Source organism: Vigna umbellata, chromosome 1 (genome assembly GCF_029865625.1).
Source record: "Vigna umbellata cultivar VRB3 chromosome 1, Vumbellata_1.0, whole genome shotgun sequence".
Taxonomy (NCBI): Eukaryota; Viridiplantae; Streptophyta; class Magnoliopsida; order Fabales; family Fabaceae; genus Vigna; species Vigna umbellata.
Window position 1 is genome coordinate 10,515,370 of NC_142165.1, and position 15,957 is coordinate 10,531,326.

The window sequence follows — 15,957 nt, forward strand, 5'->3', positions numbered from 1 at the left end:
GGGCCACAGGCTTGTGTGAGGATTCAAAAGGGGTATTCTTTCCATCTTCCTTTAGTAGATTGGAAAGACAAGACCAAATGAGACTTGGTGGTAAAAAAGGAAGTCACTCCAAATGCAAATGCATTCAACACAAGATAAGCTGGGACTTAAAGGGAAACTACATAATTGGGTTGATTATTCTAATAACACTTACTTTATCTCTTGTTTTTTGCAGAAAGTTATTTGACCCCGGAGGGTTTTGTTGATACATAAGTTGATCAATATGAAGAAGAGGGTTTTTGAAGAAACTTAAAGATTTGAGGACAAATCCTTTTTGAGAGGGAGGGTATGATGGCATATGCCCTAGCCATGGTTAAGCATACTTAAGAAGAGTTGGATTCATCTATGAAAGGTGGGTCCGAGCTCTAATCATCATGAGCCATCAACATGTTCTTAGTAAAATTGTGTGTATTTTAGACCTTGTATTAAGGGTCAAATAGTATAGTATTTAATTTTAGGCCTTGTATTGTATGGTTTGTAATCTTATTTTTAAAGAGTGTGTCCCACCATGGGACATGATGGCCACATGGCAAGCTCTTAGTGAAGACACTTCTTAAAAAGGAAGTGGCCATGTGTCACTTTCCAAGTGGAGAAACTCTTCCTAAAGTGGATTGCCACATGTCACTCTAAGAGTGGAAAGCTTTTGCAAAAGTGGATTGTCACATGGCACTTTAAGAGTGGAGGAACTTTGCAAAAGTGGATTACCACATGGTACTCTAAGAGTGGACAAGACTTTACAAAAGTGGATTGCCACATGGCACTCTAAGAGTGGAGAAACTTTGTAAAAGAGGATTGCCACATGTCTCTTTAAGAGTGGATAGTTTTTAGGGTTTCTTGTCTACTTTGGAGACACCTTTCTCTATAAATAGAAGGGTCTCCTTCCTTGTAAAATCACTTGATGAATTTGAATGCTATTATGCCAAAATGTGTGCAAACATATCTTGTCTCAAGTCAAGGCTAGAGCATCCCATGAGGTCCCTCTAACCACCCTTCTCTAGAGTTGGCCCAACCTCTCCGGAGATCCATCAAACACCTCCATCCTACTACAAATACTCACCAAAATCTCACCAATATTGTGAACCCACCACCATATCCATTACTTCCGCACAAATTCCACCTCCATAGCTTCATCCTCGCGCTTTGGCCCAACCTAGCTCGAGGAGGACGCTATCAATATACTTGTTGGACGAAACCAAAGTTAGAAAGTTACTGATTTGGTTGTCGCTGGACGATCTATCTTGTAGTTGAACGAGTATGATTTCATACACTACTTGTTAGGGGAGTAGATATTCTTGTTAAGCGAAAGTAATATATCTATATTATCTCTTCTTGTATATTTAATGTGAGATTTTGTAAATGTTAAAATGATGGTTGATTTATGATGTTTATCTGAGAATAGTCCATAGATTTATGGATAAATATGCATGCAATTACTAATGTATGAAATTGTGATGATGATGAGCTTGTTAAAATGATGAGTATTGTATACATGTTTGGCGTAATTCCATAGATCTCGTGTAGAGATTCTATGGTAGTGTTCATTAATGTAAGCATTGATATGGGAGTCCAGACATTGAAGGTTATCTTGTCGCTTCAATAACTATTCAAGCTCAAGTAGAATGAGGTATGTGATGAAAGGTGAATGAGGTCCTAACCTATGAGTTTTACCTTGGCCAAAGATGTTAACAAACTAACATTGTGTTTGGTAGGGTGAAATCTATTGCCAATGACTTTGTAGAGCAGTAGCGACCACCACAAGGGCAAAACCTCAAATATTTTACATCAATGCTTTACCCAAATAATTGAGTCTAGAGTCTATGTGATTTAGTTTTTTTTGTTTTTTTACGAATGAGTGTTATATGATAATATCTCTATATTGTTTTATGAAAATCCTATTACACATTAATTTACCTTGTTGTTTCTTTTGGTGTTTTTTGTGTGTTTAATTGTTTCTTTTGGGATGATTACCTTATTAGTATGAGCAAACGAAAAATAATTGTTGAAGCATCTTTAATAAAGAACAATGATATTGTGGAGTTTCCTTCCCTAACATATAATAGTTTTCCCTTAGTTGTTTTAGATATATTTTATTATTACAATTATTGTTTTAATAATTGTATTAATATCATATATTTATTTGTATATTGAGACAATCTGTTTTGATTTATCAATCTTATAATATCTTATTTCATCAATTTGTAATTGCTAAAATTAGTATGTTATAATGGAAAACAAAATTATTTTAATTAAAGTACATACTATTTAATGTGACCACGTATTTTAACCGTTATTGCATTTTGTATTTTAATATTAATTTTTTATATTTATTAAAGGAGGAAGTAATTGATTCATAAAGAACATTAATTTTAATTTGTATATTTTTTTTTCTATTTTTAATTTTAACTAATTAATAATAATCACCCCATAAAAGAATTCTTGCAATGAGAAAAATTGGAAAACTATGATAGCAAAAGAAAATCTTACAAACTATTTCTATGAAAGAGTTATTTGAATTAGTAGGAACATTCTTTTGAATTTAAGTTGTTTTTTTTATTTCTTCAGATTTAATATAATAATTAACCAATCCTAATTAAATGTTGATAAATCTGAATCAAGTAATATATATTATCCTAAAAGAATAGATGAAATGAATAAAAAAGAAGAAGCAAATGAATAAAATTAGCTAAATAAACATGTAAATTTTGTTCTCTCTATTCCTAATAAAAAAAATTAAAAGAATAAGTCAATAAAATTAATAACACAACTTTCATGTGCTAGTTTTTTTAAGGGTTAAATATGTTTTTAGTCCCTAAACTATTGGTCGTTTCTGGTTTTCGTTCCTCTTTTAAAGTAAGGTACAATTTGGTCCTCATTCTTTTTGAAACGTTCGTTTTAATCCTCGAAAACTAACTGTTTAAAAATTTGGTCCTCATTTAGCAACAAATGAGAACTAAAACCAAAATTCCGAGAACTAAAACGAACGTTTCGAAAAGAATGAGGACCAAATTGTATCTTACTTTGAAAGAGGGACGAAAATCAGAAACGGCCAATATTTTAGGAACTAAAATCATATTTAACCCTTTTTTTAATAATGCTCTCATAATGTTGAAAATGCAAATATAATTGATATTGTGTAAATATAAATTTAAATAGTCTTAAGTAATACAAAATAAATAGGGATGTCCAGTTTAGAAAATTATGTGTAATATTTAGGAATAAACAATTCACATGTAATGATTCTTTTTGATCAATATAAATTATTTAGTTTTAAATAAAGTTAAATTGATTGTTATGGTTATTGCAAAATATTATAAATTCAATTATTATATTTTCAAAATTTTAGTCTTATATTATTTTGTATAAATCTGTTACCAAAGTAATCTGACCCTGAATAGTGGAAAATAAAAAAATAATATTTGTAATAATGAATATATATAAAAAGCTAATATTAAAAAAATATTTTTATAATAGTTAAAGTATTGGCACAATCCTTGGAATCTAATACTAAAACATCATGATTACCTCTCTAAGAAAAAGCTTTCTTAATTTATTTATTGACCAGTATCAGTAGCATCTCAAAACGCCATTTAAGTTATTTTATATGCAGTGCAGTTGCTTTTCAAGGTGTACAAAGCTTTACCTTAAATTAATAACAATGTTTTATAAAATAAAATAAAATGTATGTTATTAACCCTTTAAACTCAAAGATTCGAATCCTTTAAATTATAATTAAGATTTTTTTTAACAATAAACTAAGAGAGTGCAAAGTAGAAAACCCAAAACGAACAAGGAATAATGCTTTAAGATGTAAGGTTCCGGAAACTTTTTTTATTCTAAAACATAAGTTAATAATCTAATGGGTTTCACTATTTTACGGATATATTTTTATTTAATGGATTGAGAATTTAAGTTTGAGTTTAAATTCTAGATTAAATAAAAAATGGAAAGAAAAACACTAAGATTAATTAATTTATTATATTAAAATTTTTAGACTGAGAGTTATTAATTTTTTATCTAATTAAATTAAAATCTTATTAATATTGTGTTATTTTAATAAAAAAAATTCCTTAATAAAATCCAACAAGCTTTCTACCTTTTTTCTTTTTTTTTAATATTCTTCTGATTCTGGATCTTTGTAACTACTGTTTGATAAATGAAACTAGATTATAATAATGCAATTGAATTTTACTGATTTAGTTATGTATGTTTAGTGCTCGTGGGTAAGATTAAACTACTATTATCCTAAATAATCATGCCACTAAAATGCTACTCGTTTGAGATTTTATTTTAATTGCTCCTTTTTATTATTTATATCGAACTTTAAACAACAATAATAGAATTAAACTATATTGTAGACTCAAATTCTCTCAATTCTGGTAACCATTCCATTAATCTCATTCAAGTGCTGAAATAAAGTGGGCAAAGAAAGTATCTTTTTTTTATTCGAGAGAATATGGGTTGAGAAGTTTCTTAGAAAATTTGGGTAATGACTTTATCTTTGGAATAAAATTTTCCTTTTAATCTCCTAAAAAACAGAGAAAGACATAAACAAATGTTTATGGTTTCTCATCATTCTTTGTTGCTTCTTCCTCCTAATAATTGGGGTCCTGCTGTGAACTGCAGTGCATGATTGTTGAATTAATTAAGTTCTTCTTCTACGAATAGCTTTAGTTTAAAATAGTTAACATTCATGTGTTCTATTATAGAGACTGAAAATATGCATAAAATTCGTAGTTAAACATAATTTATAATCTGTAATTCTTATACATATATTACGGCTATACGTTTGAAGTATAAACACACGTTGTATATTTGTTTATCATCGTTATGTTTAACAATACAACGTTGAATACTGTTTAACAATTTTATAGTTATCAAAATTTATAACATCTTTTCTTTTCTTTTCTTTTCTTTTCTTTAATTGTCTTTATATAATATTGGAGTGCGTGCACTCGTATTTTTTGTTCTCATCTTTGGTTGATTGATGAAATAAGGGTTTTGTACAATTATTTTATTAAAGAGGCTTTTTCTAATTTATTTTTATTATAAGGTGCTTTTTCGCTTAGTGCTAAAACCACTAAGCAGATTAATTATATGCATGTGATATGTCAGGTGTGATGGTCAACAATAGCAATTACTAAAGTCATAAAGTGGTGAATGGAAGCATCTTGCATGGCTCTTTTTGTAAAAACAAAAACTTATTTACTGCAAAATTTTCAAAGGGTTGGGCCATACGTTAGACTTACAACTCTATTAAAGAAGAAAATTTTGAATATTTTTTAATATTATTTTTCAAAGTAATTCTTTGGCCATTTTCACTTTTATTTACTCTTGACCTAGTGTTTTATTTAACAATTAATGAATAAGTTCTATAAGACTAAGATGTTAAATTTGAAATTTGTGGGTGATGTAAAAAGAGTGACGGTGGAATCGATCACGTCAGATGGTGTACGTGATGAAAGATGTGCATACAGCTACACAGTGAGGTGGAAACTTTTGCTTTGTGACAGAAGGCTAATGAACGGTGATTGGTGTAGGCAAAGTTGGAACTTGGAAAGGGTTCCATTTTATTTGCTTGGAAACTCCAACCCAATAATAATGAAAAATAAAAATAATCAGAGGTTAATCATTATTTGTGCCTAAAATATGTGAATATGTTTAAAATAGTATATAATACTACTGTTTGAGTTAATGATTGACAAATATTTTGACTGGTGATATTGAATTTAATATTGTAAAGATTAAAAAGATAATAGGGATGATTAGTGTTAACAAAATAATTTAAATATTTTTGGGAAATTTGGTTTATTATAGGTTTGAGTTTATAAAAAATTGTAAATTTTGGTATGAGTTAAAATTGAACTCAGTTTAACGAGAACTTGATTTATCTGAGTTGAATATATGGTAAATTAGGTTAACTCACCAATTCATTCGTAGATTTTAAGTTATATTAAAAAAATAAAAATTGTAAATTTAAATGCTCTCACTCGTTTGAATTGATTTAAAAGAATGAATTTGATTTGAAGTAAAGTAGATTGTCTTTTCCAACAGTGCAGATAGTGTTTCTTCACAAGAAATTTGTGTTTTTCAATAGATCGTGCTTTCTAACCGTGTAAGAAGTCCTAGTCTAGGGACTTTACCTTGATCAAAGATGTTAACAAACTAACTTTGTGTGTAGTATGATAAAATTCATTGACAATAGTTCTAAAGAGATAGAAGTCACTACAAGTGCAAGACCCATCGAGATTTCACATTAATGCTTCATTCCAATAATTGAGTATAAAATTAGTTTTTACAAGTGATATTATTGTTTTATGAATGAGTGATGTATGATGATATTTCTATGTTTATTTTATGAATTTTTTTTTGCATATTAGTTTATTCTATCTCTTTTAGTGTTCTTTTATGTTTTTATTTGTTTCTTTTGCAATAATCATCTTATTAATGTAACCAGATGAGGGATAAGTATTGAAGTATCTCTATTAAAAGACGATGATATTGGAAGATATTCTTTCTATTCATCTAGTAATTTTTCTAAGTTATTTTAAATATATTTTACTATTATAGTTATTTTCTTATGAATATATTAACGTTAAAACTGTAACATCCCAAAAACACAGTATAAAATCATATACGAGAATAATCACATATCAATAATACTACAGATAAGTTCTACACATAACGAGATACTATTATGGCCGAACGACCTTACATAATAGCAAGGAATTAAAACCGAACGTTAGCTACAACTAGACCGAACGGTTTACAAAATAAACTATTACCGAACGGTCTTACAAAAGATGAAGCCAACAACAAACCGAATGTTCCTAATGTTCGGCCTTCACTTCCGCCTCTTCCAATGCTTCTTCCAACAGTTCTTCTCCTTCTGCTCACATCCACACGGATGATCATTGCAACAGGACAACAACCGAACGCACAACATAAACAAAATGATAAACATGGTAAACTTATGTAATTTAATTAATTCAATAACAACATACAACATTCATGATTAAATCAACAACAACCAAATCATAATTCATACATCATGACATGCAAAGACCGACCACTTAACTCTGACTTTCCGGACTGTATGAATCCTATGTAGTTACGACGTTTATGCACCTGGTAGTAACTAGGATAGCCTCAACAGCTGCCACCCGAGGTTAATCCGTTCCGTCCAAGTTAACCTTATGGACTAGGACCTCCTGCCATTCCCACACATGACTTACTCCTCTCTACGTGAGAATGAGTAATCATAGAATATCAGGATAAACGTCCGCTAAGCTTTGCCCACATTCATACTTTACCAATCAATAACCACTTTCTGAGATATTCCTCCCTGGAATACTCGTTCATAACCAAACTATTTCATTTACATCACATTTCAAATTCTCTCATACTTTATCATCAATATATTCAACTGAAATAAGATCACACTTTCTCATCATAGCATAAGTCCGACTGGAATAACACTTCTTAGAAACTAACCTGACCGAGTGCTATTTACGAATTTATCCACTTCAATAAACAGACTCCTAAGAGTTCAAACCGAACGTCATGAAACCTAGGTCGAGTACTAAGACTCTAGGCCGAACACTTTTAAAGACCAACACCGTCGACACCAAATACCAATAACTGATGAGATACTATGAAGAAACGAACGTTATTGAGTTTGGCTGAAGACTCTTATTTTAAAAATGGTACTAATAGATTACTGAAACGAGACCTAGCGCTTGGTTTAAGACCGAGCTCTGTAGAAACCGTACACTATTGAATGAGCGTTGATCCAAGACCAAGTACTTATCAGGAACAAGCACTACTGAGATCGAACGCTTGGTCCAAGATCGAGCACAAATAAACTTACATAAATGAATGAATATATATATATATATATATATATATATATATATACATACAGTTACGCCACACTTATTTTTAATGAAAAATAACGATAACATCTACGACTTTAAGTAGTATAGAATACATTAACTAAACTGTTTAGAAAACATAAAGGAGAACTACACTTAGGCCGAAAGCTCATTTACATATATCTAATATTATAAAACGATCTTTATTAACAAAATTCTCTCCAGAAGAAGAATTTAGTATAGACGGACGCTCAAAGGAAAACTGAACGGCTAATACTAACTCTCGGTCACAGTTTACCTAATTCTACAAAGTATTACAGAATGACTCTCAGACAATATCCCTAAAGCATGAGAAATCTGTTAAGACCATGCACTTCCATGAACAATCGAACGATCACTAATGACGCTCGACCATACTACAATATTTACTCATAATACTACAGTTTAAAGATCAAACCCTATCTCAACTGAGTTCACACCATTTATCAATCATCCATCCCCACATTCAAACATGCAGTAACACACATATTTCATACTCATCAAATAATCAAACAAAGTATCATACAAACATACAAACGTTCAAAACAAGAATCTTAATCAAATTATATAAGCTTCCCTTACCTCTAAACGTAACCGAACGCTCACAGGTGTAGAATAAAGCTCACCACTACCAACGACCTTAACGTTCGACAGTCACCTTTTAGGAATACTGAACCAAACAGAAGACCATAAAATACTCAGAATAATACGATTCGCTCAGGCGACCAAAAATATGGGTTTGCATGCGAGAAGAAACGAACGTGCTAAAGAGAAAGAAACTCACCGGCTTATAACCACAAACTGATCGGTTTAAACGAAAGCTCTTGACGCACAAACGGTGCCTGAGAGGTGATCGGAAGAAAAGAAGATGAGATTTTCTTAGAGAGAAGGTGGATATTTTAGAGAGAAGGAGGAGGAAACGTTTTCAGCAGTTTGGAGAAGAAGGAAAGCATGCAGAGAAGTGGCACGACATTTGAAATTTGACATTAAGTACTGCCGTCACCCAAAATCGAACGACCACTCTCCTGCAGTCACCTCTTTTCCACTAACTGAAACGCTGACTCTCTTCTTGGCACTTGGCTCCCACTACTTGGGGTTTTTAGTGGGTTTTAATGGGTCTGACAAAAACACTATGATTTGTTTATCAATTTTATAATATTTTATTTTATTAATTAGTTATAAACTCTTAAAATTAAGATGTTACAAATATCATTGTCAGAATTATTAAAATGATGATTAGACTTTTACAAGTTAAATTATAAAAATTGTTGAATTTATTTTCAATAATGAATTTTGTTGAGATTAATTATTCTTTATATAGTTAATAGGTCTTGATTTATGATTTTAATAAAAGTACAAGTTATATTCTGAATAAATCAAAGTTATATTGTTTAAAAGTCGGAAATTGTTATATTAATTTTGAGTAAAAAAATTAAAATTTATTTTTTTTTTGTTGGATGAAACTGATTATGTTAATATTTTCTTGAAGTCACATTTTTATTCAACTTAATGTATAACAAAGTAAATTTTAGTATTTGTTCTTTTTTTATACTTTGTAATTTTTTTTTCAAACAAATATTTGAATAGATAATTGGTCTATATCTCGTATTTTTTTAAGTAAAGAATTTTTATCTAAGTGAAAATAAAATATAAACTTAATCTTTTTCTCGACTACATTTTTTTTTCAAACAATAGAATATTCATTCAAACTAACTAAATTTTGTTTCATGCTCCTTTTTTCTAATTGTTAGTTTATCGCTTTAATCAATTTGGCAATGAATGGTAGTCATGCAAATAATGGAATGTTGGTTTTTATATATTTATATCATCACTTTTGTGTGATGAATTATAAAGTTATTTATATGAATTGAAATATTATTTTAAAATGTTCAAATTAAGATTGAGATATTTTTACTCTATTAATATTGGACATATTAGGTGATGATGAGAGTTAAAGATATTTTTTTTAATATGTGATGCTAACAAAAAAAATGGGTTTGGTAAGTGAACAGAATTACTATTATGTAATTTTATTGTAGTATAACTTAATGAATGTAGTATAATAGATATAAATCTCCATATTTAATACTATGTATGTGTTTTTAAGTTATAGAAACAAAGTAAAGTCTTTATGATATTAATCTCACAAATTATGACATTAGAGTTAACTAGTTGAATTCACAAACATTATCCTAAAGATTAATGAATGGTGATTTTGAATCACATGCATAAATTATAAATTTTTAAATAATATTATATATATATATATAATTAATTTTTTTTATTGAAACCAAAGTGAGGCATAGAAAAGAAAATGAACATCAAAGTATAATTTTAAACATATTAAAAGTCTCCACTAACAAATGAAGTTAAAAGCAAGAAAAAAAGTAAAATAGAAGTAGAAAGAAAAAAAAAATGATACTTCTTTTTCCCAATATAAGCAGAGGCAGAGGAGTGGAACAGAGGCACCCCTACACAAGAGTTGAAGTTACATGAGAGTGATGACATTCTCCGTCTTCAAACTTCTTCTGTCATCATTCCTTCTCTGCAGTTTCTTGCAGGAACCCACCAATGCCCTTAGAAAGGCAAGTAACCTCTGCATTGCATTTCATGTTTTCACTGTTAATATATTGAACAGCTGTAACATAGAAATTTGATCATGGGTGCTCTGTTTTCAGACGTACATTGTGTACATGGGAGGACACTCTCATGGTCCAGACCCTTCTCCCACTGATCTTGAAACAGCAACAAATTCCCATCATCAATTACTCGCTTCTGTCTTAGGAAGGTAACACAACAAACACATTTGTTCTGTTAAATTAATGTTATCCAGACATTGGCATTAATTAAAGTCTGTTACTTTAACAGTCATGAGGATGCAAAGGAAGCAATTATGTACTCTTACAACAAGCATATCAATGGCTTCGCGGCCTTGCTCGAAGAGGAAGCAGCAGCAGAAATAGCAGGTAAGAAGATATTGTGTATGTGATTATTAGCATGTCCCTCATTTTGTACATATGTTGAAGCCACATGATTTTGCTCTGTAACAGAGTACCCAGAGGTAATTTCTGTTTTCTTGAGCAAAGAGCACAAATTGCACACTACCAGGTCATGGGATTTTCTGGGACTGGAAAAGAATGGAAAAGTTGCTGCAAACTCTGCTTGGACCAAAGCAAGATATGGTGAAAACACAATCATAGCCAACATTGATACAGGTTTGCTTGCTCTTTATTTAAAACTTATTAAATCTACTAACTTGAACGCGGATAAAAAATCATTTTAAGTTTTTATTTGAAAAAAAATAGTATGTTTTCTTCAATTCTATGCATTGTGATACATTTTTTTTATTAAAAGATTATTTCTTATTGTAAAACGATCTCAATTATAAAAATATAAGTTTCCTATATGATATTATTTTCAAAATATAATTACAATTTTTCCTCTATTGCAAAAATCTTGTAAAATTTATATTTTAATTGTTATAAAACTCGATTAAAAATTAAAATTATTTTTTTTAATCTTATATTATATTTACATAATCTATTTATGACTATCTAATAATATTATGGGATATTATAAAAATCATATGTTAAATTATTTAAAAATCATTTTTATAATTTTATGGTTGAGAGGTTAGAAATAATGTGTTTTAAACTATATCGAAATATATAACTAATATTTTACTTCAATATAAAAAAAAATGTTTGAATAAATTTCTTTGTAAATATTTATAACATAAATAATTAAATATTTTAAAAATTCTATCTACATATATATACACGTCAATCTATGAAATATGTATTCGTTCGAATAAAAAGAAATTAATATATTTATAACGTTATTATATATATATATTAAAAATCAATATTTATAACGTTTGAATTTAATCAAAGATATTTAATTAATAGTATAACTCAATATAATGAAGAAAGTATACTAGGAAGAAAAAGTACATAGATTTCAAGACTTAAACAAAGAAAAATTATAAGATAATCACAAAAATGCTTAAAATAATTATTTTGAATCCTCTTTGATTAATAATAAATTTATATTAATATTTTGTAATGTTGATAAGTGCTGGATCTTTCATTCATCACCAACGAGTCATACTCAATGAGAACTTATTACTGTCAACTCAAAATATTGAGAATTTTATTAATAGTTAATGTATACATAGTTTTCCTGATACTTTCCCATTGAAATTCGGATTTGTATCCATATTTTGAGTGATATATAGAGAACCCCTTGTTCTATAAATTTTTATAATTCATTTACTGTTGAGCAGGAGTTTGGCCGGAACACCCGAGTTTTAACGACAGAGGATACGGGGCAGTGCCTTCAAAGTGGCGTGGGAAAGGTGTTTGTGAAATTGACGGTTTCAACACTACACAAAAATATTTCTGTAACAGGTCATTTTCTATTTCTTATTTCAACATTTACATTTTTATTTCAGTCATCATAAAGTGAAACATTACTTTACCCGTGAAATGGTACATTATACCTGTAATGTTTATCATTGTGAAATGTTATTATCAAATGGGTACATGATAGAAGCTAACATAGTAGAAGATTCAGGAAGCTGATTGGAGCAAGAGTATTCCTGAAGAATCGCGAGGCGGAAGGTGGGGAGATTGAGAGAGCGTTCCGCAGCGCACGTGACTTTGTAGGGCATGGGAGCCACACTTTATCAACCGCAGGTGGTAATTTTGTTCCTGGTGCGAATGTAGAACGTAATGGCAGAGGCACTGCTAAGGGAGGGTCTCCAAAAGCTCGTGTCGTGGCCTACAAAGCATGTTGGAATAAACTGGACGCAGGAGGGTGCCACGAAGCAGATTTACTGGCAGCATTTGATCATGCAATTTATGATGGCGTTGATGTCATCTCCGCCTCTGTTGGTTGGTCCGATCCCTACAAGGAAGCTCTGTTAACCGATGGTATTTCCATTGGATCATTCCATGCAGTTGCAAAAAATATTGTCGTTGTTTGCTCTGCTGGAAATGATGGCCCCTCACGTTCATCCGTCACAAACGTTGCACCTTGGTCTTTCACTGTTGCTGCCGGCACCATGGATAGGGATTTCCTCAGCACCATTTCTCTTGGCAAGAAAAAACACCTTCAGGTATCATCTTTCTATCCTATCTCAACATGCATGTGTACTTTTGTTTTGTTAACTTAATTTGACCGCACTTGTATCAGGGTGCCAGTCTTAATCGAGGCTTACCACGACCAAAGCGAAAGTTCTATCCCGTTATATCTTCTGTCAACGCAAAACTTCGAAATGCTTCCGTTAACGATGCGTAAGCTCTATTTTTATTTTTACTTTTACTTCCCAGCATTACTTCAAACACTTATACATGTGTATGTTGGTGCAGGCGTGTTTGCAAACCAGGAACACTTGATCCTGCCAAAGTAAGAGGGAAAATACTTGTCTGCCTTCGAAGTGATAAATTACAATCTGTTAAAGAGGGCGAACAGGGTAAACTTGCTGGTGCTGTGGCAGTTTTTGTGCAGAATGATGAGCAAAGTGGAAAGTTACTTCTGGCCGAAAATCAAGTTTTACCAGCTGCAAGTATAAGTGGAACAGATACTGATTATGGCAATGGTACAGGCAGCGGTGGCTGGTAAAGTCATATACTATTACCTTGTATTAATTCTGTCTGTGTATATAATGAAGTACTCCATGAATTTATAAATATGTTGCAGTATGTTTGCCTACTTGAGTGCTGCAAAAACATATCTAAATGTAAAGCCAGCTCCAATCATGGCTGGATTCTCATCTAGGGGTCCTAGTCTGGTGCAACCGTTGATACTAAAGGTCTATAATTTATATTTACATTTTGTTATAGAAACATGGGAAGATGCGTGATTTTTGATTTGTAAGGTACTTTGTTTCTTAATTTGTTTCAGCCTGACATAACTGGTCCGGGTGTGGGTATAATTGCTGCCTTTTCACAAGCCGCCGGCCCATCTAATCTTGCATCAGATACAAGAAGGACTCTTTTTAATGTGCAACAAGGAACCTCTATGGCCTGTCCTCATGTTGCTGGCATTGCGGGTCTTCTCAAAACGTACCACCCAACCTGGAGTCCCGCAGCTATCAAATCTGCTATTATGACTACAGGTGCACCATGCTGGCTTAACAAAATGTTTTCTCGTATTCACAAAATACAAAATGTTCATGCGCAACATTATCTTGGTGTCTTATTCACAACTATGTTCTTGATTGATTTCAGCTACAACTCTAGATAACACGAATAAACCAATTCGGGATGCATTTGATAAGGTAGCAACTCCATTCGAGTACGGAGCTGGACTTGTTCGGCCTAACCTTGCAATAGACCCTGGACTCGTTTATGATCTAAACACAACTGATTACTTGAACTTCTTATGTGCTTCTGGTTACAATCAAGCTCTACTCACGTTGTTTTCCAATTATAAAATCTCTTATAAATGTCCCGAGTCTTACAGAATCGAGGATCTGAATTATCCTTCTATTTCGGTGCATCATCCTGCCTCAAAGCCTATAAATGTTACTCGCATTGTTACAAACGTTGGACCTCCAGGCACGTATGTTGTGAATGTTCATGGGCCCAGGGGCATAAAGGTTCGTGTCCTACCAACCTCCTTGACTTTTAAGAGAACTGGAGAAAAGAAGAGGTTTTGGGTTATTCTGCAGGCAATTGCAACGCCCCGTGGGTTACCTTTATTTGGGAATTTGATTTGGACAGATGGCAAACACAATGTAACCAGTCCTATTACAGTGTTGTAACCATATTAATTACGCTCATCTTTGTCATTTGTTTGTGTTTGTGTTTGCTATTGTTTAAGTGTGTTGTAGTTTTAGGTGTGTTTCCTACTCCTGTTGCATTCAACTTTGTCACAAAAGGTATGTTTAGAATGTTATGGTATTGAACTTTGTTGCATTGGAACTAGTTCGTAATTGGCACAAACGTTGGAACTAAAGTAAGTAGCTCCTTCGTTATTGGAGATAATGTGGCAGAGAAGTTTCTTAGAAAAATTTCCCTTTCCACTTAAGAATGGTGTGTGGCCAACCAATGACTTAGATTGGGAACAAAATTATACTTTTCTTTCCCATATTGTCTGCCCTGTTACTAGCGCCAACGGTGCAAGAATAATGCTTCTTTTAGTTTTAAGTGTCTTCTGTGTTACTTTGCTTCCCCGTAACTTCATTTTCTCTATTCTATGTCATGGTAGGTACATAGAAGCACCGGTAGTTATGGGGCTGACCGTGGACCGTGAAACTACAAAAATATAACGTTTAAAAGAACATGATATATTTTTATATAAAAAAATCCAATATATATATATATATTAATCAACCGAATTTTTAAATGGTTAATTAACTATAATTTAATGTGGATATACGAGTATCACTTTTTAAAAACATTTTAGGTCATTTTCATTGGAAAGTTTATAATATAAGGTTTTAACTTTTTTGTTTTATCACTCTGTTATATTGTTTCTGAGATTTTAATGTAATTTTTGTTTCAATACGACATTAATTTACTTTAATAATATTTTTTTCTTCTCGAATTGGGTGAACAGTTGCCTTTTTAAAAAAAAAATCTTCTATTTTAAAATTTTGTATCTTAAATCTTATGTCATATGAATATATTCTAATATAAAAAATTATAAGATGCATGTGTCTAAAATGAGATAGATCTCACGGTATGACCTTCGGAATAACATTATTCTATTATATTATTGATGCTAATTAAAAGTAAATTACTTAAATTCTTATTTCATTTTTCAAAATTTTGATGTGAAAGTTTTCAAAAATTTAATTCACACACATATAAACACAAGAGCATATGAAACTGAATAACTTTAGATAACATATAAATATAATCTCATATAATTTGAAGAGTTAAATAATAGGATTAAATATATCTTTAGTGTTTAATTAAACTTTGACATAAAATTGAAATTTGTTCTTATCTCAAATTTTGATATAATTTTAGTCTTCAGATTTTAAAAGATAATAGAC

The 15,957-nt window shown here is 31.0% G+C and overlaps 1 protein-coding gene across 1 annotated transcript; it reads left to right on the top strand.

Annotated features, from left to right (window-relative positions):
• Window positions 1-10,386: 10,386 nt before the first annotated feature.
• On the top strand, window positions 10,387-15,103 carry LOC124833027 (subtilisin-like protease Glyma18g48580). Its single transcript, XM_088094130.1, has 11 exons — window positions 10,387-10,534; window positions 10,628-10,737; window positions 10,818-10,915; window positions 11,000-11,164; window positions 12,235-12,358; window positions 12,525-13,068; window positions 13,146-13,246; window positions 13,322-13,570; window positions 13,653-13,764; window positions 13,857-14,070; window positions 14,183-15,103. Exons 1-11 carry the CDS (start codon window positions 10,442-10,444, stop codon window positions 14,716-14,718), a joined length of 2,346 nt encoding a protein of 781 aa, XP_087950256.1. The 5' UTR covers window positions 10,387-10,441; the 3' UTR covers window positions 14,719-15,103.
• Window positions 15,104-15,957: the final 854 nt, after the last annotated feature.